We start from the raw sequence: 22345 nt of genomic DNA, 5'->3' as shown, positions 1-22345 counted from the left end.
TTTAAATATATATAAAAAAAAAATATTTATGAGAAGTTTCCTACATTCATTATTAAATATATATATATATATATTAATTTGATTCCTTCCAAGTCATCAAATAATTTGAGTAGTTGGTGGAATTTAATCATTTTCAATCAAATTGGAGTATAAATGTTTATATACTACAATTTAAATTGGTAAAAATATTACATATAGAGTTGATTATATAATTTAATTTTATATTTGTCACATAAGCGCATAAATTAAATAATATGATCACAGAATATTCACTTCGTTGTCAAATTATGCAAATTTGTTACCAAATACAATTGTGATGTTACAACAATAATATTTTCTTGTCCCATTTTTTAAATTTTATTGAATAGAATGATCATTTTATTCCAACACGTTAGAAAAACAACCTATTAAATCCTAACCATATCATAACTAAATAAAAAGGAAAACAATAAAGACCAAAGCTTATCTTAATTTGAAATGACAAATAGAAGATTTAATCGAAAAGGGTTTCACAATGAAAGTGAAATTAGAGCAAAAAATGAAGAAACATCATCCCATATGGGGTTATGTAGTGTAGGGTCTTAATTAATTAATATATGGGTTCTCTAATTTATTAAAATAAATAAATGATAGTAACACCAAATCAATTAATTTATTTATTTATTAAGCCACCTGGCAAATAGGTTTATTACTAAAGAAAGAGGGTACAAACTATTGTGTATATTAAAATAAAGTATTGAATGTCCATGAAGAAAGACAAGAGAATGTCCAATTTTGATAGGATATTTTATCACAGAATTAATTGCAGATTACTCTCATTGGAATAAATAACTAATCATGGCAAATTTCTTCATTTTATAAACTTATTCCCATTCCCAATTCTTGCCACTAATTTTGTGTTATGTGTGGTAAATTAACTTGCTCCATTATCAATAAAAAAAAAAAAAAAAAAAATCAAATCAAATCAAACACTTGTTCCATTATCAATACATTTTCATAATAATAATAATCTTGGAATAAATTGATTTTTTCAACATTTTTTTTTTTTTTTGAGTGAATCAAAAATAATTTGTGGAGTGGTTCATTGAGTGTTGTGTGCTCTTATAAAATTTAATTTTTATTATTTTTTATATAAACAAGTAACTTTTTATTTAAGTTTTCAAAACTGTATAATACAATATAATTTTAAAAAGAATACATAATCATAATATTTAAGTAAATAAAAAAAAAAACAGTTGGGATTAATTATTATAATGTTTATTAATAATTAATATCTTGTAATTACTTATATACACATATTTGTATGTATATGCATGTATGTACAGTTCCAAGGCTTTGTAAATTTTAATTCTTTTAAATTAATTAGTATGATATACATTAATTTATTTGTGTGGTGACCCACAAAGGGTGTCTATTGATGAGATTATTAATTATATTGTTAAAAATCCTTAATGAAAATGCATTTTTATTTTGACAACCTTCTCCCATTAAGGGTATGTTTCATATTTTTTATTGAAAAATATATTAATTATAAATAAATAAAATAAAAATGATTAAAAGAACAGAGAGCCTAATAGTCATGAAAGAGAAGAAAGTAAATTAAATTAAATTGAATGTATAATTGAGAATGGAATTAGGGGAATAATCTGAAAGGTAATAAATTAGTAATCTCACTGACTGTGACCCTTCCCTTTTTAAAGCACATCTTCTTCCTCCCTCCCTATTGACTTCATTCCTTCTTCCTCTCATTGTCTGTCTTAACACACACACTGCATTTCTCTCTCCTCTCTCTCTCTCTCTAGCTGTGTGTGTCATGCTGACACTGAATTATTAATCAAAAGTGATTTTTTCGAGAAAAACAGAAAAAAAAGGATTGTCTTGCAGCATGGGCAGGCATTCTTGCTGTTACAAGCAGAAATTGAGAAAAGGGCTTTGGTCGCCAGAGGAAGATGAGAAGCTCATAAAGCACATCAACAAATACGGCCATGGCTGCTGGAGCTCTGTCCCCAAACTAGCTGGTAACTATTAACTGCTAACTAACATTTTACAATTAATTTGAAATTCCCAGATTAGGGTTTATCGATCTCTTCTGAACTGATCACTTTGAATTAATCGAAAAGGGCTTCAGAGATGCGGGAAGAGCTGCAGATTGAGATGGATCAATTACCTCAGGCCTGATTTGAAAAGAGGGACATTTTCCACTGAGGAAGAGGATTTGATCATCGAATTGCATTCAGTTCTTGGAAACAGGTGTAGTAATGTAATGTAATATTGGGCTTAACCTTGAATTAATTGATTGATTAATTAATTTGACAACGTTGTCAAATTTTCCAGGTGGTCTCAAATTGCTGCCCAGCTCCCTGGCAGAACCGACAATGAAATCAAGAATCTCTGGAACTCATCCATCAAGAAGAAGCTCAGGCAGAAAGGGATCGACCCCAACACCCACAAACCCCTCCAAAATAATTCCATTAACGACCAACAAAATTCCCCCAACTGTAAGAACAATGAAAAGCCATCGGAACCTGCTTCCAGCGACCTCAGCGCCGCCGCCCTCGACAACTCCGATCATCGGAGTTCATTCGCCCTGCCGGAAAATTACCAAAATCACTCTCACCTGGAAAACTCCGGCAGCCCCAATTCCACCCAAGAACTCCTCCTCAGTAGATTTGTCGCCGCCGCCGCCGGCAAGCCGCCGTGTGATCTGTCGGGATTTCTTTCCTTCCAGCAACCAAACATCGGACTGGGTATGAATTCCAACGCCGCCGGTCTTTACTTCCCCAAGAATTCTGACATCAGCAACAGCGGCGACTTCGGACACCACTTCACTGCCGCCACTTCCATTGCCAGCCTGTCGGCGGCTCCAATTCTGGCACAAATGAAACCGCCGCCGCAGGCGGCGGTGGCTGCCGACAACCACCCAATCAATCCTTTCTCTGTAAAATTCGAGAATTGGGATACCGGCGGCGGCGGCGGCGGCGGTGGCCGGTTAAATAATGTAAGCAGTGAGATTCAAAGCAGCAGCTACCCCTTCGAAAGCGCCGCCGCCGCGTTTCCATGGCCGGCGGCGGCGGACTGCGGAAAGTCCGATCAGAAAGAAGAAGACATAATCAAGTGGAACGACTACCTGCAGTCCCCATTTCTGCTCGCAAGCTCTTCCATTTCCATCCACAATCCAATCGGCGGCGCCGGCGATCATATTTACGGCGGCGAGAGTAAACCTCCGGCGGCGCAGTTTACAACGGCGGTAGATCACGGATCATTAGCCATATCCAATTGGCAGACAAGCAATCCGGCAGCCACTTTCGGACAATTTTCATAGTACTATAAATTAAATTCTTATAAATTAATTTCTCCGATGCTCATAAAAAAATTGGAATTCTGAATTAATTCGCAGGTCCGATGAACGACTCCATCTTCAACCTTGAATTCTTGTTTCAGCAAGCAAACTGTACGTGTGCCTATACAGATTGATTAGTACTCTTTATTCTTAATCTGTAAATATCGGGGGACCGACTATACTAAAATTAATTAATTTTCTCAGTTTTTATTTGATACCGACATTTTTAGGTAACCAGGAATATTATTGCTCCTGTTTCATTACCTCTTTTCACCTTCAATTTATTTTTATTTGCTCACGCAATTTACAGGTTGTAAGAATTCGAGGCAATAATTATATATACTCATTATTTAATTAATTAAAGATTTCACTTTCTTGACTTTTACCGTACGTCGTGAAACATACATTTATCCATGAATCGAAAACCCACCTTTCAGGACAATGACTGGGACTGTCTGTCCCCATGAACATATAATTTTATTTTATTTTATGTACTGTTCAAGAACCCTTCCCCACCACGACCCAATTAATCAATCCTTTTCAGTACTATATATCTATCTATACATCAAATATATCCAAAGTAATTAAAAAGGGGTACTGAGAAAATGAACAAAAAAGTAGTAACATTCTGGAGAGCAGAACTTAATTCGATCCACTGCAAGATTCAAAGAACCAATAACCAGTCCCCTCGAATGTATTTTATTGTATCGTATTATATGCATGTCTTATTTTCACTTTTCACACCCAACCCACGTGTGCTGATCGATCCTTTAATTTGTTCCAACAACCTACGTAGCTAGGGTTACATTATCCTTACCCAAATAATAATAATAAAAATAATAAGTAATTGAATTTTTTGATTAGTTGAAACCTAGAAAAATATTGTATATCCAAGCCCTCGAACACTATTCGACCACGACGGTAAAGTTGCCGGTGGTTTAATTAAAATGGGATGGTGCCCTTTTGGAGGTTCGATGATAAAAGTACCTCGAAAAATATTTTGTACCCGTCCGTACATTTTTTCAGACCTCAAGTCTCCGAGGTTTTGATCTTGACACCTATATATATATATATATACATAAAAAAATTAAAATTGATTGTTGGTTTTTGGCTTGGACTATGTCTAGTAATTTTCCTGACTTCAACTTAGACTTCACAATATATATAATTCTCTATGGAATTCAATCGAGATTTATTTATTTTGTAGGATCTATAGAGGGGACATGAAAATGAGGGGCCATGAAAGAGGACATGTCTTGATGTTGATGCTTCGATGATGATGATGATGATCGATAATGGCGATGGAGAAAGGTTGTGCTGGTGACAAGTCCATCTGTGTTTTTGTGGGAACTCTATCGAATTTAAAATCGTGTAGACTAGTTTTTAGGATAAGGAATTAGGTCACATTATTATTTTGATTCTATCATCGGTTTTTCTTTGCTTAAAGTTGATCAATTGGGAATTGAATGAATATAATTTATTTGAGTCAAGTTTTAAATTAAAGATGTGGCAAGAAAAATTCAATCATGTTATATTCTTTTGTACAATTGTATAATAAACTAAGATATAGGAGTCGAGTAGTATCTTTTTAAGAGATTATTAATTTAGGGTCGAAAGTATTATTAGTATTCTTCGAACATTCATTTTCATCGTCACAACTGTGACAAACATGTTTGACTTTGCTACATTGCGCCGAGTAAAGAATGAGCTCCACTCGACTCGACTCGACTCCTCTTTTAAACAGTATTAGAACTTGGAATGATGCCAATGCACCTTTCCCTCAAGCAACTATACAAAAGGACAAATACTTACAATATAGAGTTGCAATAATTCATAGAAGAAAAAAAAAAGATTCTATTATAAGGATTTGGGGAATCAAATGTAAGAAATAGATGATGAATAGGGCCACTCGATTTCAATTATCCATAAATTCAATATATATATATATATATATCGTCAGGATGACCCGGTGGTGTAGGAGTTTGACTTGTGACCGTGAGGTCATGTTTAAATCCCCGATGCCTCAGGTCACCTGCCACACATAGTTCACCCAGTGTGATTTTCCCGTCGGACTTGGTTTGCAGGTATTAGGTTAGGCCGGGAGGTTTACCCAGTGCACACTTTCGGGTAGCGGCTGCCGGTTCCCACGTCATCTAAAATCCAAAATATATATATATATATATATATATGTATGTATATGAACCAAACCACATGAAGCGTATATATTTGTGGGGTATAAATCCAGGAGTCTCTTTTGTGCGCCCACGTGCATCCAAGGAAAAAATGTACACTCAATTCAATTCAATTTAATTAATATATATATATATATATAATTTTCTTTTCTTACATATTATTATCATTACTAATAATTTTATTATATGGTCTTCTTGTTTTTAATATCGGATAGGTTAGGGTGCACAAAGAAAATAGAAAGACAACACATATGTTTAAATAGTACAATTAAAATTAACAATAATATATGTTATATGAAATGTTGTCTTGTATTGTTAATTATTTATTTTTTATATTTGTATTATATTAATATAAATTTTGTAATACACCGGATACTGTGTATATTGTATGTTCATATGTATGTATATATATATAGGTGGCAGCTACAGCGCCGTACTAACATACCACAACACACTGTGATCTATTAATTAAACAACACACGGTGCTACTACAGACATCATACCATATATATTTATATACAATACAAATACACCACATGAACTAACATTACATGTTATAGTCTTATACAACACAAACAATAGTTGATTTCAGCACAACACAAACAATAGTTGATTTCAGCACAACACATAGTATCATACAAATAATAGTTAATTTCAGTACACCACACATACTGTTATATAACACACTTATAATTATAAACTAACTACACATGTTTTTACTATATACACCATGTGTTGTATATAATAAGACTGAGTGTTGTTTATATATATTACAGGTGTTGCGTACTGAATTTTTCAAATAAACACCCTAACAATTCTCATATATATATATATATATATATATAAAGATACCCAATGCGTACGTATATATATTTATATTGGATAGTTGCAATGGATGCATGTGAACCAAATTATTGAGGTCTTTATATATACAGGACCCACTTAAGTCTTCTTCTTCTATATATATATATATATATATATATATATCCACAACAGAACAAAGATTTTTAAATAAAAATAATTAGGCATGGAATCGAATTGTCACAAGTTATACGTCTTTTTTTTTTATATATATATAATGTTTGTGGTGGTACATGTTTGCTAATCTACAGTATTTATATATATTTATTATATGATCTTCGAATTCATTTTTCATTCAATTATGACCATATTATACATCTGTTTCATCATTTTATTTGTTATTTTACATTTGGCAACCTATTCTAGGTAATATATTGACTTTATTTTTTTTACTATTATGCATTTATAGTTCATTTGAAATGATTTTATAAATTATATAAGAAAAACTACAGGTATTCTATATATATATATATATATAAGCTACAGGAATTAAATTAAAACATGACATTTTATTTAATAATTAATTATGGTGATATATGAGGTCAATGATTATGGTGATGGTCGAGGGATTAATTATATTGATTTTTTAAGTAATTAAATTTGTAGCAAATGGGCATTATTTAAATATATATATATATATATAATAGTATATATTTATAAATGAATTTAATTAGTCTGGCTGTTAGAAGCTGAAGGAAGCAGGCCATTGCTGAACAAATCCAAAAATCAATTCTAATTTAAATTGGTCAAGGGCTTGGTAATTAAATAATTGACGTGCTATAATGGTGCATGGTATGGAAATTAAATTATTAATCACGAGCAAATAAAATATATGTGTGTGGGGGTGTTATTTAATATTTATTATTGGATGTATTCAAAGGATATAATGATTGGGATATTAAAAAATAAAAATAAAATTTACGTTTATATAACAAATCAATTATTCTCTTAACTACACATGTAATGGCACGATTAATAGCATACTACACTGTTAGATAAATTTTTAATTATTGCATTAAATATAAATTCAGTTATTCTCGATGGCTCTTACAACAACTTTAACATCCAATAGGTTCTTTAAATAAAAAATAAAAAATAAAAAAAAATCTTGTTTAACAATTTTTTATATATAATAAAATTACTCATTCCTGTCTATCTATAAGATCTTATTTATCTTTTGTATCATTATATTTTACATTAAAAATATTTTTATATTTATATAATTATTTATACAAATATTCTTTTATTAGTATTATAAGACACTGATGCAAGTATTTTTATAATTTTTTTATAATTAATATTAAATATCAATACGGCCAAAAAATAAATTGACTCTTGAAACCAGAGAGAGGTACTACTGTTTATTTGGAGGGATAAATGCAGAGGGAGTTATCTCTAGCTATCGCTGAAGATATGTGAAGAGAGAAAACAAAGAGAAATTTAATGATTTTATTTCGTAATATTAATTAATTAATAAAAAACAATTAAATAATTAATAATTGTGGCAACATCAATTCACTATCTTAATAATCATAAAGATTCTCATTATCTTTTTGTCTGATTTTCAACTTTATGTCTGTGAGGTTATGTATGGAAAGAGATCCCACACCCAAAGACTTTCCCAACATCAGATTTGACTTTGCAGGGGACACAGACACACACAATCCATTACATACATATAATTTTGAATTCAACCCAATAAAAATAAATAAATTAAATAAAATCATTGCCACCAAATACTCACAACAGTTTCTTGATTCCTTTGGTATGTATTAATGTATAAGTTACAGGAGTAGTATAAAAGGATATCATCACTACTAATTTTATTATACAATTATTATGATTATGATTATAATAGTCTTTGGCTACTAGCAAGGTGCAATAAAATCATTGGCCTATTGGGATAAAGTATTTATAATTATTATTAGTATAATATTAAAAAAATAAAAAATAAAAAATTAAATGCATTATGAGAAATGTCTCTTGATTTATAGCCAAATGCATGAACTAAACCTTTTTATCATTTTTTATAACATTGTCCCAAAATTTGAAACTCTGTAGGCTTTCGCAACAAAGCATCTATTAATATATTTTTTATTTAAAACATTGCTATAAAAAAACATTGTCCCAAAATTTGAAACTGTGTAGGGGTTCACAAAAAAGCATCTATTAATATATTTTTTATTTAAAACATCACAAATATACGTACATGAAATATTTGTAACGTTTTAGAAGAAAAAATATATGTTCTTTTAAGAAGAAAATTAGTTTATAGTCGATAACATATACCCGATAGCACAAACAAACACATTTTTTTCCCATTTGTCTCTGAATATTCGAAAAGAAAAGTGAAACAAAGCCATTCAGATTTTACAGACATGGTTGGAATCCTTGCAGAACAAATTTGGGACAGTAAATTCTGAGACAGGTCTCAGCAACCTTTCTATGGACAACACCGCGGCCGCAGATTCGAGAATGGTGTAGCTGAACGGAGTTGAGATCACCTCTTCGCACTTCAATTACTAAAAGACCTGAAAATGAAATAATCAAGACAGTGTATACAGTTTTGAGCTTTTATGTAAGAGAAAAACAATCGATAAGTAGACTGTCTAGCTAAAAAGAACTCATACACAACCAATTCAAGACATTATTGAGGTTCTAGAAATGTTTTAGCCGAGGATGCTCTTGGGATAGCCCCGGCACATCATCTAGTTTGAGTTATCGGGGTTGGTCTTCCAATTTATCATATGTTGTCTAAACTATTAAGCACAAAACAAGAACCACTTTGACAAATTAGGAACTTCTGTAGAAACTACTAATTAGGTTCTAATATTCTATTGCGGCTCATAGAAAAGCCGTAGTTCCTAACTAGGAGGAGAGACATATGGAGAGTGAATCAATGAACTTTCGCAACCAAAGAAGCATTTTTTTTTTTCCTCTGCAAGAGAGCGAATACTGTAGAAATCGGTTTGTGTTTGTCTTACCATTTTGCATCATGTATTGTAGAATGAAATGCACAGAATGATAACATCTAAGCGACATATAAAATTATAGGGAAGAAAATAGGAGTGCATCAACAAATGAACTGTCACTATATAGATTCAAGTATAGCACATGATATCCGATACAATTTAAGAGACAGAGAACACAACTTCATGCCATCTGAGAAAAAGAAATACATAGAATCATCATCGTGAGAGAGATCTGGATCACAATAATAATTCGCCCTTTTAAACAATCTTCTTTATAAATGGGAACAGCTATCATGGTTTTACTTTAAGGAATTATTGAAAGGAAGCTGAAGAGTTTTCTCCGGGCTATCTCAAGAATTTCGTAATCTTCTGCACCACCTAACACTGCATCAGTTGGTCCGTTCTACAACTGCTTTGATACAACCTATAGATAGAGTATAAATCAGTCCTTACACTTTATTTTTTCTCATTTTTACACTTTTTTTTCTCATTTTTAACATTCGACAGCACTGTAGGCGAATTTGGAAAAGCAGTATGTTGCTAAATATATGATTAAAATTTTGAGATTGAAGAAACATCAGTACACAATCTGCATGAGTGAGGCTCTCAAATCCAGGATCATTTGAATGAGTTTAACCCAATTAATTCGGATCAGGAAATTCAGGACATTGCCTTTGAGGATGATGATCAAGCTACTTTTGTTGTATTTTCACTCTCTCCTTTATACAAACATTTCTTATGTCCTATGGAAATCCATCTCCTTTAAGTACAAATATGTAAAGACAAAATGTAATAAAAGGTCACTATTATAAGCTGGAACACATGGTTGTTGATTCCTATAAGTTGAAAATTAAGAAAGAGTGAGAAGCAACAGTTCGCTTAGATTCAGGGAACACTTTTTTGGTCAAGATAACAGAGGCATGTTCGCGGAGGAAGTGGATTATAAATTCTGATTACTTATTTCATATATGCTTAAATTGTGAGTGATTCCCTAATGGTGAGGAATTGATGCCCAACACTTTGTGGAAGGGATTGATTTAGTTAGAAAGAATACATAATTGAAATATGATCATGTATACTATTGTTAGATATGTGGTATACTATGAACGAAAGCATGATTTCTTTACGGGCTTTAGAATCAATACGATATAAATATTATGCTACACGGTAGAGTTCTAAGGGCACTGCTAAAAGCAAATCAAGGAGAGAATTTATACATTTTGAAAGACTCCACCACGCCATGTAAAATGCAGAGCTACATAAGCATCCCTTAGTTATGTAGGTTTGTGCATAAACAAAGCCTGCTGATAAAGCAAGGAGTTGGCAAACTCAAATTTTGCAAACATTGTGTATATGGCAGGAAAAAGCAGATGCACTCTTCATGGTTGACACATGCATAAGAAAACGCTACATGATCACTCTGGTTGACGGTATTAGAAAGGTTGTAGTTTTGGAGCTATAAAAGCAAAGGTCGACCTTTTTAAGCAGTGAAAAACACTTGAAGATAACCAAACGGACAGAAAGGTTAAGAGGCTTAAGACCAAGCACGAGTTGAAGTATGGCAACCACAAATTAGATGACAAAGCATAAAATGCTGCCATATATATCTATGCAAGACTCTTGGAGAGATCTAGGTGTATGTCATGAAATGCAAGTCTGGGAAAAGCAAAGATTGTGGACAAAAGTTGTGCCCACAGCCTGCCATTAGATCTACAACTCTTCACATTCTGCATTGAATTTTTAAAATGTTAGAGTGGCAAAAAGGTCACCATGTGAAGAGTGATTTTCAGTGAGAAAGCTCTTCTAAGAAAGAAGACTTGCTGCTCTTCTTAGCAAGATGACAACACTGCTAGCATTAGTGAGAAAGCAGAGAGCTTGATGTTGTAAAAGAAGTAATAATCTAGAAAGTAAAGGAAGCCATGAGAAATCATGAGAAGGTAAAGGTCCTCTTCCATCTATTTGAACCTCAAATTAGCGAAATACCTAAGTACAAGCAATAAGAAGGTAGCAAATCTCTTGGAGAGTTTATCAATAATAAGAGACCGTGAAATAAAATTAGACACACACATATACTAGCTAATTCTGATTCGGAAAGTCAAAGCAAATGCTTAAGAATCATCTGGAGGCAGTTTACAAGGCAAAGGCAAAGAGCGTCCAAGAATCATCCAAAGGCAGCCTATCTTGAAGAACAAGCCCTTCAATACCCGCTGCAGATTTGGATATAAGAAAACATACTTGCATTTCTATTGTGCTATTCTTTACCTTTATTGGATTGAATTTTGCTATTGTGCTATTCTTTACCTTTATTGGATTGAATTTTGGCTCCAGGAAGATTTTCAGATTGAGTTTATCTAAATCATCCCCTAAATTCTTAGCATAACAGCTAATCATAGAAACACCAATTCAACCAATAGCAACCTCAACCTAATTAATCTTGCAGCAATCAGCATAGCTTTAGAATACATATTAACAGCTGCAATGCATAGATTTCGGGCACGATAACAAACTGAAGATCATAAATTAGAGCAAATCGAATATTAATGCGAAGGATTGAACTTAGAGCAAAGCATGAACAGGTGAATTTCACAAAACTGTTACCTCATCCGTAAGCAAGAATTGGTGGCTTGCCAGATGATTCCTTATCCACTTTTTCCTAGGCATCCTCTCTATGTCGATTGACCATCAAATAAGTCACCCTTTCAACCGCTTCCTTGGCACGTTTCCTCGCCACCACAGCTTCTCGAACTCTTCTCTCCGAATTGGTTCTAGCAACGGACGCCATCCGGCGCGTGCACGCAGAGGAGATCTTGGCGGCGCAGAGCAATTGCCTCGGCAAATCCCTAGCGAATGAATTGCCGGCGGTGTCTTTAGAGCTGGGAGAATCAGGCCTAAAATCGAAGAACTTGAAAGAAGGATCGGAGCACTGGGGGCAGATGAAGCGGAAGGTGGAGGAGGAGCGGGCAGAAGGGAGGCAAGTGAGGTGGACTATGGCAGGGCAGCGGAGGCACATGACGCGGGACTCATTGGAGAGGTCGGAAGTGTCGTCGTAAAAGTCGAAGCAAAGAGGGCAGAAACTGCCGGTGTGGTGGCGGAGGACGCAGGCGGTGCAGAGGAAGACGAAAGAGCCTCGGTGAGGGACGTTGTGAAGGATAATGGAGTGGAGCGATTTGCAGGAGTGGCACTCCCGGAGGTCCCGGACCTCCATCTAACTGCTGTTTGCTGAAATGGGGCAAATTAACAACTCTGACTCAGGGAGAGGGAAGGGATGGGACAAATTTATAATTAAAATATATTTTTTACTTAAAATATTATATCAATAATATTATTTTACTTTTTTAATTCAATAGCCTCTTCGAAGCCATCTCCGCTGTGAAAGTAAGACGCTGGCCGGCGTTCGTTGCAGAAATTAGGGTTCCGGGGACTTTCAATTCTAATATTGCCGAGGAGGCTTCCATGGCCGGCCTATCTTTTCAATTCGTCTCAACCTTAGGAGCCTCATTGTCGAACTTGTGTCCGCCATGCCTTACTCCGCTCGCACACTTTCCTTGATGCTCAGGCAACGCTGCAACGACGTCGTCTCCCTGTACAGAATCCACGCACAGATCATCACCAATGGCTATTTCGCCGTTCCCTCCCTCACCAACAGCCTATTGAACTCTTACGTTTCTCTCCGATTCTGCATTTGTCTGCCAAATTCTCTTCCACCAAATTAGAACTCCGATTACTCTACACTGGAATTCTATCATCAAAATCTTGTGTCAGAGCTCAAGTCCCCTGTTAGCCATCCACTACTACACTCGCATGGTCTCTTGTATATTTATTTATTTATTTTCTTTTTACTAACATTTAAAATTTCAAAATCCTCGGAAACCTTCCTTCTAAACAAAGCTAATATATTTGGGATGCATATTTAAAAAAAATAAAAAATCCAAAAGAAAGATGGTGAGATACATTTGAAATCACGTACACTAATAATATTATTATTAATAAAATAAAATAAAATATTTTTTAAAATATATTATATATCAAAATCACCTTAAGTGGAAGTAACCTTAGCTGCAAAACTCCTCGGAACTATCATCCACTTACAAATGTTGGATATTACTTTGTGTTGTATATAAATTGTTTATATTTTATTTATTTTGATTTATTTTCATATAAATTTTTTAAAAATATTATATATATTATTTTTATTATTAATTTACAATAAATATGACAACTTAGGTCCACATAAATAATATATAATTTCATGTGGCAAGTAATCTTAAGTGTCGAAAATTTAAATCCATAATTTTACGATCACAAATCTATACCACCGACAGGTCGCTACCAAAAGGTGAATTATTTTTATTAAATCTTATAATTACTGTAAGTTGATTAGAGGAAATAGCATCCCCTAATATAAAGCACGAAGACAACAAATATTAATATAGACATTGTGTTTGTTTGTCAAATTTTACAAAATTTATACTCTCTCCGTCCATGCAAATAATGCATTTTGTTTGGTACTATAAATTAATTATTTACATAGTTATTCAATGGTTAAAAGATTAAAATATATATAATATTTTTAACATTATATATCAATAAAATATATAAAATATAAATATCATTTTATAGATAATTAAATTTTATATAATATAATTAAATATAAAGAATATATTTATTTATTTATCGTTATTATAAATTAGTTTTTAAAAAAATTGAAAGATTTAAAGATAAATAAAAATATTTGTTAACTGATGAGAGATTAAAAAAAATTAGAAATTAAATTAAATTAATTTATATTTTTTAAATGTATTTAAAATTGATAAATTTATTTTTTTAAAAAAAGTCATTTTTGTGAAAAATGACAAAAAATAAAAAAAAAAAATCATCTATGAGGAACCAAGGGAGTACTATTTATCAATTTTTTTACCTAAAACATATTAAATCAAATATCTATTTTATATATTCTTTATTATACTAAATTCAATTTTATATTAAAACTATCACATAAAAATTTTATTTATATTACATCGTCGATAAACATTTGAAGATATAGAAAGTACAACAACAACAATAATAATACTAATAATAAAATATTATAATTATTTTATTATAAAAAAAACAAGATAAATTTTTTTCAAACCTAAAAATATATATATATAAATTTAGACGAAATATGATATATATATAAATAATAATTTATGAGTGATGGATACTCTTTTGGCTTGGGTTGAGATCATCGGTCTAAATTTATTCAGTTTAATTGGTTCATCCAATCAAAATTAAAAGGGTGTGCATTTATTTGTTTATATTTTTTTATTTTGTTAAAAATCAAAATCTAATTAATTTACCAAATATTTGCACAATAGTCTCTATTATTTCTCTCTTAATTCTTTCATTCATTTTTGTGTATTCTGCAAATCGATTTTACCCCCAAACTCCAATCCTTCTCTATTATGCGTTCTCCAAATCGACTTCACCTTCCGACCCAATCCTTCCGCCGCCAAGAAAACTGGGTAAATTTGAACCGATGATCCCAAGCCGTGTTTTTCAAATCCTATGCGCATATTCATCGAACACTTATAAAATATTTCACAATTTTTAAAAATTATTATGATTATTTTTCTCTCTCATCTGAAGAGATTGTATGCAAATTAAATTAAATAATTGTGTTGTGTTAAGGTGTATAGATACACTATAATAAAAAATAAAAAAAACCCCTAGAGTGGGAAGAGTGGGAAAAAAATGAGAAAAGTGAAAAAGAAAAACAAAATATAAAAAATAAAATAAAAAAACACCTATTGTAGTTCTCTTGGCGGCGGAAGAACTAGGTCGGAAGGTGAAGTCGATTTAGAGAACGCAGAATAGAGAAGGATTGGGGTTTAAGAGTACAATCAATTTGTAGAACACAAAAATAAACGGAAGAATTGAAAGGAAAATTATAGGGACTATTGTGCAAATATTTGATAAATTAATTAGATTTTGATTTTTAACAAAATAAAAAAATGTAAACAAATAAATGCATATGCGTTTAATTTTAATTGGGTGAATCGATTAAACCGGATAAATTTAAACCGATAATCCCAACCCTTTTGGCTTTGCCTAAAAAAACCAAACCCTAAACAAAACGCATTAAATAACGCACAAAACAGGGCACTTAAAAGAAACAAACATGGGCAAAGTTGGAAAAGTCTCGACGGCGGCCAAACTGGTCAGAATCTCTTACTACGACCCCGACGCTACCGACGGCTCCTCCGCCGACGACGACGAAAACGCCGATCATCCACACCCCCACAACAACAAGACGATGAAGAAAAAGAAGACAAAGACAGTCCACGAAGTTGCTCTCCAAACTGATCGTCGCCACCGTCAACCACCCATCAGAATGAAGAAGCTTCCCGGAGTCCGTCGCCGGAAATCGGGAAAATTCACCGCCGAAACTAGGGATCCATTTAAGAAGAAACGAATTTGGCTAGGGACTTTCGATACCGCCGAGGAAGCTTCCATGGTCTATCTCTCGAAGCAGAGTGAAATCGACGAGAGATTGAAGAAGATGAGGAAATCCAGCGGAAAAAGTTTCTCCGCCGGAAGTTCTTCGATTTCCGGCATCGATGACGACGACGGAAGTCTGAAATTACCATTTCCCCCCTCCGAAGCCGACGGGGGAAAGAAATTGGCCCCGGAAGCCGAGCAAGATTCCAACTTTGGGTTCTTGAATGGAGTCCAGGTTATCGACAAGAATGGATTTTTGGTGGGCGAATTTAGCAAGATTGATGATCTGAGCATCAGATTTGAGGAAGACGACGCCGTTTTATGACCTAATTAGAAGCTAATTTAGGTATTTCCTAATAATCGATGTAAATTTTATTACTTACTGTTGTGTAATGTTTCATAAGCTTCGATTTTAACAGTTAGTCGGAAAGCATGATCTGTATCTGATCAGAGGAGTGGAGGTTGAAGAAGACGATGGGGTAAGAAGGTCAGAAAATTTTCAGTAGCTGATGAAGATTCGATTTTGTTTCTGTGAATATATTTGTAGTAATTAAGGATGGGTTTGTAATCTAAATTCAGGATTGTCTTCCTGCCATGGCATGTCTGCAAATTTTGGGGATAAGTTGTATGAATATCTGTAGTATTTAACCTTCCATTATGAACTATAATATATATATATATATATAAACCTATATATATATATGTATATACAATCAAACTAACAAATGAAATAGAAGATAGAAACACAAAAAAATATATAAGTTATTCGATTTTAATTTTGATATTGGGTTGCTTGCTATAATTACTCAATTATAGTTTTAAATATGAATTAAGATATAGATAAGTTAAATTAATTATTTGAAAATTTATAATAAATTGTTTAGTTCTTCAGTGGATATAAATTTTTAGCTATTAGTATTGTAGTAGTCCTACGGCCATATTTTGATAGCTTTTCATCAAACTAGATTGGATTAAAAATATTGCACACGTATGTTTATTCACAAATTTAAATATTTGTATTTAATAATTCATCGATATACATATTATAGTGTATAAATCTTATATAACTATAAGTCATATAACTACAATGAAATTTGCAATTAAGGCATGTATAATGCCTAGTTGGTTTTCCACTTTATAGTTTAATATTTGTTATTTTATTTTATTTTATTTGTAATATTAAATTAAATATTTATATTTTATTTTTATATTATAATTAAAAATAAATTGTACTTTCTAAAATATTATATTAACTACTTTTTAATTTAAAGCATTAGTATTTAGTATTTAGTATTTAAATTCAAGTCTGCATTCTTCGGGCATGGGCATATTAATTAATTAATTAATTAACGAAAGCAACTCTTGTAATGAATAATACTATTGTTCTTCATTTAGGAGTGGCATGTTTCGTGATGCAACTTTTGATTAATTAATAATATATTGTCCCAACAAGCAGCTAGTCATGAATATAAATATAAGTCACAATTTTGTTAATTTTATGTGTATCCATTTAGATATACAGTTTTCCACTATTATATATCTTCTTCCTCTTCTTCACCATCACCGCGTACCTTAACTTAACCATGGCTGCTCCAGCTGCTTCTTCGATAAAGATAATGATGACGATGACGATGATAGCTGTAATAATTATTCACGTCTCTGCCAACGATCCTGATCCGCTGCAAGATATCTGTGTTGCTGATTTCTCTTCTGGTATGTATGGTTTATTTAACCATATATAAATAATAATTTATGATTATGTAAAAAAAATAGTTATAAATTAGAAAATATATATTTAAATAATGTAAAATCAGAGTTGAAAACAAACTAACACACCTTAACCTAGTGAATTTTATTCTTTTCTTACAAAATGGGCTATTTTAAATAAAAAGTAATTTTTTTTTCTAGTTTGATGTTTTTACAAAGATATAGAATAAGTCGTTTCCGAAGATAAAAAAATATGTATCATATTACAATTTATGCTAAAAATGTGAGTCTATTTTTCGACTACAAAAGGAATAATATCTATAAAAAATGCGTGTTCAAAAAAACTATATTGAAGGAATATATATATATATATATATTTATTTATATATATACTGTGTAGGGATTATTTGCTAATTACTAATTAACAATGAAACAGCGATAACGGTCAACGGGTATCCCTGCAAGTCAAACGTAACGGCCGACGACTTCTTCTTCGCCGGAATATCGACGGCCGGCCCGACCAACAACTCCGTCGGGTCGCTTGTCACCGGCGCCAATGTCCAGAAGTTTCCGGGCCTCAACACCCTCGGCGTCTCTCTGGCCCGTATCGACTTCGCCCCCGGAGGCGTCAACCCGCCGCACACACACCCACGCGCCACCGAGGTGATCTTCGTCCTGGAGGGGGCGCTTGACGTGGGGTTTATCACGACAGCCAATGCCGCCGTGCTGAGGAGCATCAAGCAGGGCGAGGTGTTCGTCTTCCCCAAAGCCCTCATCCATTTTCAGATCAACCGCGGGGACTCGCCGGCAGCGGTGATCTCCGCCTTCAACAGCCAGCTGCCGGGGACTCAGTCAATACCCACCGCGCTGTTCGGGGCGGCACCGCCGCTTCCCGACGATGTGCTGGCGGCGGCGTTCCACATCAGCCCCGGACAGGTGATGGACATCAAGTCCAGATTCGCGCCAAAAAATTGAATTTGAATTTGAATTTCATTGAAAGGTTTGTGTTATGAAAACGGGCAGAAAACCGTGTTGTCATTTAAATTAAAAAAACTATCTTTGCATTTAAATCACCAGAAACATTTTTGAGTAAGGGTAGGATAGGTGTGTTCTTACTTGGCTACCGTTTGCTGCTTTCCATCTGGAATTGCAAAAAGAACTAACGGCTTCGACGGTCGAACAAAAGGAACATCGCACCTGTAATACCCTTTCCTCTCCAGCTGGATTACGTCGCCACGCTTCACGTTGCGCATATCAGATTCCCCAAGCGCTGATGTCTCTATTTTGGTTCGAGGATTCACTACATCGATGAAATCTTCATCTTCCTCGAGCTGTCCAATTGAAACAATTAGGATAAGATCGCGAACTAATGACAGAAGATTATTATAGTGTTATAAAGAGATCAAGCAAAAATGGGACCTTCTTCTTTGTGATAAGATAATCGAAGTCCACCAGGGTCAGATTGATAAGCTCGTTGGTATCCGCCAGCCAGGTGAGCTTCAACTTAGTCGTCTTAACATTCCCATCGAGATTCAAAACCCCAACCAGTTGAGAAACAACTCCATTGCCATCCTTCTTGATTTCCTTCACAATTGCATTGCCCCAATCCTTCAGAGTTACTTCCTCGTCGATTGAGATCACTTGGGCATCAGCAAAATCTATCCATAATCTGTTTGAATACGTTACTGGCTTCTCCCCAGCACCGGGGTATTTCTTGTGTTTAGGTAAGATGCGCACGAAGGGGTCTTTGGGACCATCAGTGAGAATTAGCTGCACACGACGCTCTTCAATGACAGCCATGTGCCTCGGGCACACAGGATCAATGATTTTCTTATTGATAGCCCAGAGTTTGTCCCACTCCATGAGGTTGAGGTTCTTCGAAGCACCCTATTTAAATCATTAAGTCCATTGCATGAAAAATAGCTAAATTAAACCTAAATAATATGCAAAAAATGTAAATGTAAAATACTAGACGATAAAGGTCAAAACACCGTACTGAATGAATGAACTTACTTGTTCCAAAATAAACTGTATAAGCGCTTCAATCTTTAAACCACGGCGCACGATTCCTTGAACAGTTGGAAAGCGAGGATCATCCCAACCATCAACCTTCCCATTTTGAACAAACCAAAGCAGTTTCCGCTTACTCAGAAGTGTATAGACCATGTTCAGCCGACTAAACTCATATATATAGACCTTTCTCAACCCCATATCACTCTGAATTCTGTAATATTGGTCATTGCGATCATGGTACTCACTGGATCTCAGTGCATGTGTAATACCTTCCAAAGAATCGACAAACGGGCAACAAAAATCATACGTTGGGTACAACTTGTATTTAGCTCCTATTCTATGGTGAGGAGTTAAATTGCAACGGTAATACACTGGATCCCTTAGTGATTTGTTTGGGTCCTTCATATCCAATTTTCCACGGAGACAGCACATCAAACCCCTCTCGGAACCGGCAATCATTTCCTTCCACAATTTTAGATTTTCTTCTACGCTGTTATTCCTGCACCGTGAATCTATACCTTCCATCCTTTCCTGTTGCATTTTCTCACGTGGAGTATCATCGACATAGGCCTTGCCCTCCTTAATCAACTTCTCTGCCATTTCCATGGTCTGAGGAAAGTAGTCTGATGTATATGTTACAGTACTATATTTGATCCCCAGGGTTTCGATGTCTTTTAGAAGGTTGTCCACAAACTCATTACTTTCCTTGTCTGGATTTGTGTCGTCAAATCGTACAATCAGCTCCCCTTTATACCGGTCTGCAAAGTACTGGTTCAGCAGCGCAGCTTTTGAATGCCCAATATGAAGGAAGCCGCTAGGTTCGGGTGCAAATCGCAACTTCACTTTTCCAACCTCAGCATTGGGGAGATCCACCTGAATTCCTCGGCTTCCAGCTGCGTCAGATGCATGAGCATCATTCTCCAATGAAGCTGACCACGAACTTGAAGATTGAGGTTCTTTTGACTTAGATACGACAGCTTTTGTAGAGCCTCTTTTTCCAAGAAATGTAGCAGAAAAATCACTCAACACAGGATCATGTTCAACAGATACAGAGTTGAACCATCGAACTAAATTTTGGTACTTTTTGGATTTTCTTAAACTTTCCCATCTCAAACCAGCTCCTAGAGGGAAAACAGAAGGTACACGAGGGGAACAGTGTTCATCAGAAACCACATAACAGCAACATAACAGAATGATCAAATAGACAAACAATTTGAGAAATAAAACATTTAGATTAAATGAGAAACAAAATACCAAATTACAGCCCCATAGAAATGTACCTCATATTAAATCCATAATATATTATAATCTCAAAGATGTATGTTTTCAGAAACTTTACCAGCAAGTGCGGTCCAGATTGCTACATCAGCAATAGACAGGGCATTGCCAACTAGAAAGGTACGTTGCAGTAAATATCCATCAACAAAACTGCATGCTCCCTCAAATTCAGACCCAGACCCAAATACAGGTGCATATTCAAGCCATTCATCAATCTAGGGGAGAGAAAAGAAAAAAATCCGAAAGGATATCAAGAACAATGTCAACATAGACTAGGTGAGCTTACAAAAAAAGAAGAATGTATTATTCATACATAGGCCTCAGTTATAACAAAGTTCACAAACAAAACATCATAAAAAAGTCACCTGGCTTGACTGATATGCATCCTGTCCGTAGAAACCAGGCAGGTTTGAAACCCTACCAATATATCTCAGAATCACATAGGATCCCTGCAGCTTCTCCCTAAAATAGCATAAACACATATACATTCATTAACTTTCTACTGCAATTAGAATATCACATAAAACCAAAATTGTAACAGAAACTGAAGAAGAGCAGTGCTCCATTTCATCCACAAAGTATCTGCAAGGATGTGTAACCTTTGCAATATCCCCAAGACAGCCTATATATTGATCCAATGTCCAAAGCAAGCTAACAGTTCTAGTTATAATCTAAAACAGGTAAATGCCCTGTTAATGCCGATTACGAAACTAGCTCGCCGCTACAATAATTTTTCCAGATAAATTCACGAAAACGCTCAAAATCAAACCTATTTTGCTTAGTTGAGGGTGAACTGCCATATCAAACAACTTAATAATTTGCGCACCAGATTCAAAAAGACCAATAATGAAATAAAAACAATCCTAATGAAAGGAACTGGTGCCAAAGTAAATAAAAATATATAACTCCACTAGAAATCAAGAATAATACGAGAAATCACCCGCTCGCGAGGGCAAGAGTGGGCGGAGAGCCAGAAGGCTGTGATGAGTTGGTGAGGAGAGAAACGCCGGCGATCTTTGCGGCGGCGATGGCTGGGAGCGGCGGAGAATCAGCCGGATACATCAATTCCATGGCCGACTGGTGGAGGTTGAGCTGCCCTTCCGCTTCAGCTTTCGGTAAACTTCCCCAATGCGTGTGTAGATAGTTTTTACTTTTCTTTTCACTTTACTCGTTATTTTCCAATACCTATTCAGTAATAAAAAGCATTTCTTATTATATTCTCTCTCCAACATCTATATATATTCATTTCTTTTTCAAGAGAATAATAATTATTTTTATTACATACTTTTTTTTTTTTTTTTTTTTTTTTTAAACATGAGGCTCATTTAATTTTATCATAAACTTTAAAGTGAAATGTAATTTTGCATGACGGATGATTTTGATATGTAAAAAAAAATATATGATTAAATTTAAAATATATTGATGTTTAATATATTATTTTTTATTAGAAAGAATATATTTTGAAATAGAATAATAAAATAGTAAAAATGATATATTTACTT

General features: G+C 34.0%; 5 protein-coding genes across 8 annotated transcripts; 3 read left to right on the top strand and 2 right to left on the bottom strand.

Moving 5' to 3' along the window:
* The first annotated feature begins 1744 nt into the window (after positions 1-1744).
* LOC127255128 (transcription factor MYB61-like) lies at positions 1745-3680 on the top strand. The gene is made up of 4 exons (XM_051280523.1): positions 1745-2018; positions 2121-2250; positions 2335-3321; positions 3398-3680. Coding segments are annotated over exons 1-4 (1251 nt in total). The 5' UTR covers positions 1745-1885; the 3' UTR covers positions 3399-3680.
* Positions 3681-8630: 4950 nt separating this feature from the next.
* On the bottom strand, positions 8631-13126 carry LOC127255138 (uncharacterized). Of its 4 annotated transcripts, none has more exons than XM_051280551.1 (3): positions 12697-13126; positions 11964-12584; positions 8631-8915 (listed from the first exon to the last, which is right to left on the bottom strand). In XM_051280551.1, exon 2 carries the CDS (start codon positions 12568-12570, stop codon positions 12019-12021), a length of 552 nt encoding a protein of 183 aa, XP_051136508.1. In that variant the 5' UTR covers positions 12571-12584; positions 12697-13126; the 3' UTR covers positions 8631-8915; positions 11964-12018. The 4 variants fall into 4 exon arrangements, with proteins under 4 accessions (XP_051136508.1, XP_051136491.1, XP_051136499.1 ...); XM_051280534.1 differs by having other exon boundaries at positions 8638-8924; positions 12697-13120; XM_051280548.1 differs by lacking the exon at positions 8631-8915 and adding an exon at positions 8957-9789.
* A 2355-nt stretch (positions 13127-15481) lies between these two features.
* Positions 15482-16519, top strand: LOC127253598 (ethylene-responsive transcription factor ERF118-like). The gene is made up of 2 exons (XM_051278258.1): positions 15482-16191; positions 16265-16519. Exon 1 carries the CDS (start codon positions 15526-15528, stop codon positions 16168-16170), a length of 645 nt encoding a protein of 214 aa, XP_051134215.1. The 5' UTR covers positions 15482-15525; the 3' UTR covers positions 16171-16191; positions 16265-16519.
* Positions 16520-17352: 833 nt separating this feature from the next.
* LOC127253593 (germin-like protein subfamily 2 member 1) lies at positions 17353-18527 on the top strand. Its single transcript, XM_051278249.1, has 2 exons — positions 17353-17558; positions 17989-18527. Exons 1-2 carry the CDS (start codon positions 17429-17431, stop codon positions 18525-18527), a joined length of 669 nt encoding a protein of 222 aa, XP_051134206.1. The 5' UTR covers positions 17353-17428.
* LOC127253582 (glutamate--tRNA ligase, cytoplasmic-like) lies at positions 18471-22022 on the bottom strand. Its single transcript, XM_051278239.1, has 6 exons — positions 21784-22022; positions 21209-21305; positions 20905-21058; positions 19566-20686; positions 18972-19439; positions 18471-18883 (listed from the first exon to the last, which is right to left on the bottom strand). Exons 1-6 carry the CDS (start codon positions 21912-21914, stop codon positions 18665-18667), a joined length of 2190 nt encoding a protein of 729 aa, XP_051134196.1. The 5' UTR covers positions 21915-22022; the 3' UTR covers positions 18471-18664.
* Between the last annotated feature and the right edge of the window lie 323 nt (positions 22023-22345).

The sequence above is a fragment of the Andrographis paniculata genome, unplaced genomic scaffold (assembly GCF_009805555.1).
Source record: "Andrographis paniculata isolate CXL003 unplaced genomic scaffold, ASM980555v1 Contig12END, whole genome shotgun sequence".
Taxonomy (NCBI): Eukaryota; Viridiplantae; Streptophyta; class Magnoliopsida; order Lamiales; family Acanthaceae; genus Andrographis; species Andrographis paniculata.
The sequence above is the reverse complement of the archived record's forward strand: the minus strand, read 5'-3'. Positions and strand labels throughout refer to the sequence as shown.

Bases quoted from the DNA above. Each gene is read 5' to 3' on its own strand.
- LOC127255138 (XM_051280551.1), bottom strand. From the start codon at position 12,570: ATGGAGGTCCGGGACCTCCGGGAGTGCCACTCCTGCAAATCGCTCCAC.
- LOC127255128 (XM_051280523.1), top strand. From the start codon at position 1,886: ATGGGCAGGCATTCTTGCTGTTACAAGCAGAAATTGAGAAAAGGGCTT. The intron at 2,019-2,120 runs GTAACTATTAAC...TTAATCGAAAAG, and splicing joins CTCTGTCCCCAAACTAGCTG to GGCTTCAGAGATGCGGGAAG. The intron at 2,251-2,334 runs GTGTAGTAATGT...CAAATTTTCCAG, and splicing joins CATTCAGTTCTTGGAAACAG to GTGGTCTCAAATTGCTGCCC.
- LOC127253593 (XM_051278249.1), top strand. From the start codon at position 17,429: ATGGCTGCTCCAGCTGCTTCTTCGATAAAGATAATGATGACGATGACG. The intron at 17,559-17,988 runs GTATGTATGGTT...ACAATGAAACAG, and splicing joins TGTTGCTGATTTCTCTTCTG to CGATAACGGTCAACGGGTAT.
- LOC127253582 (XM_051278239.1), bottom strand. From the start codon at position 21,914: ATGGAATTGATGTATCCGGCTGATTCTCCGCCGCTCCCAGCCATCGCC. The intron at 19,440-19,565 runs GTAAGTTCATTC...TGATTTAAATAG, and splicing joins TACAGTTTATTTTGGAACAA to GGTGCTTCGAAGAACCTCAA. The intron at 18,884-18,971 runs GTCCCATTTTTG...TCAATTGGACAG, and splicing joins ATCTTATCACAAAGAAGAAG to CTCGAGGAAGATGAAGATTT.
- LOC127253598 (XM_051278258.1), top strand. From the start codon at position 15,526: ATGGGCAAAGTTGGAAAAGTCTCGACGGCGGCCAAACTGGTCAGAATC.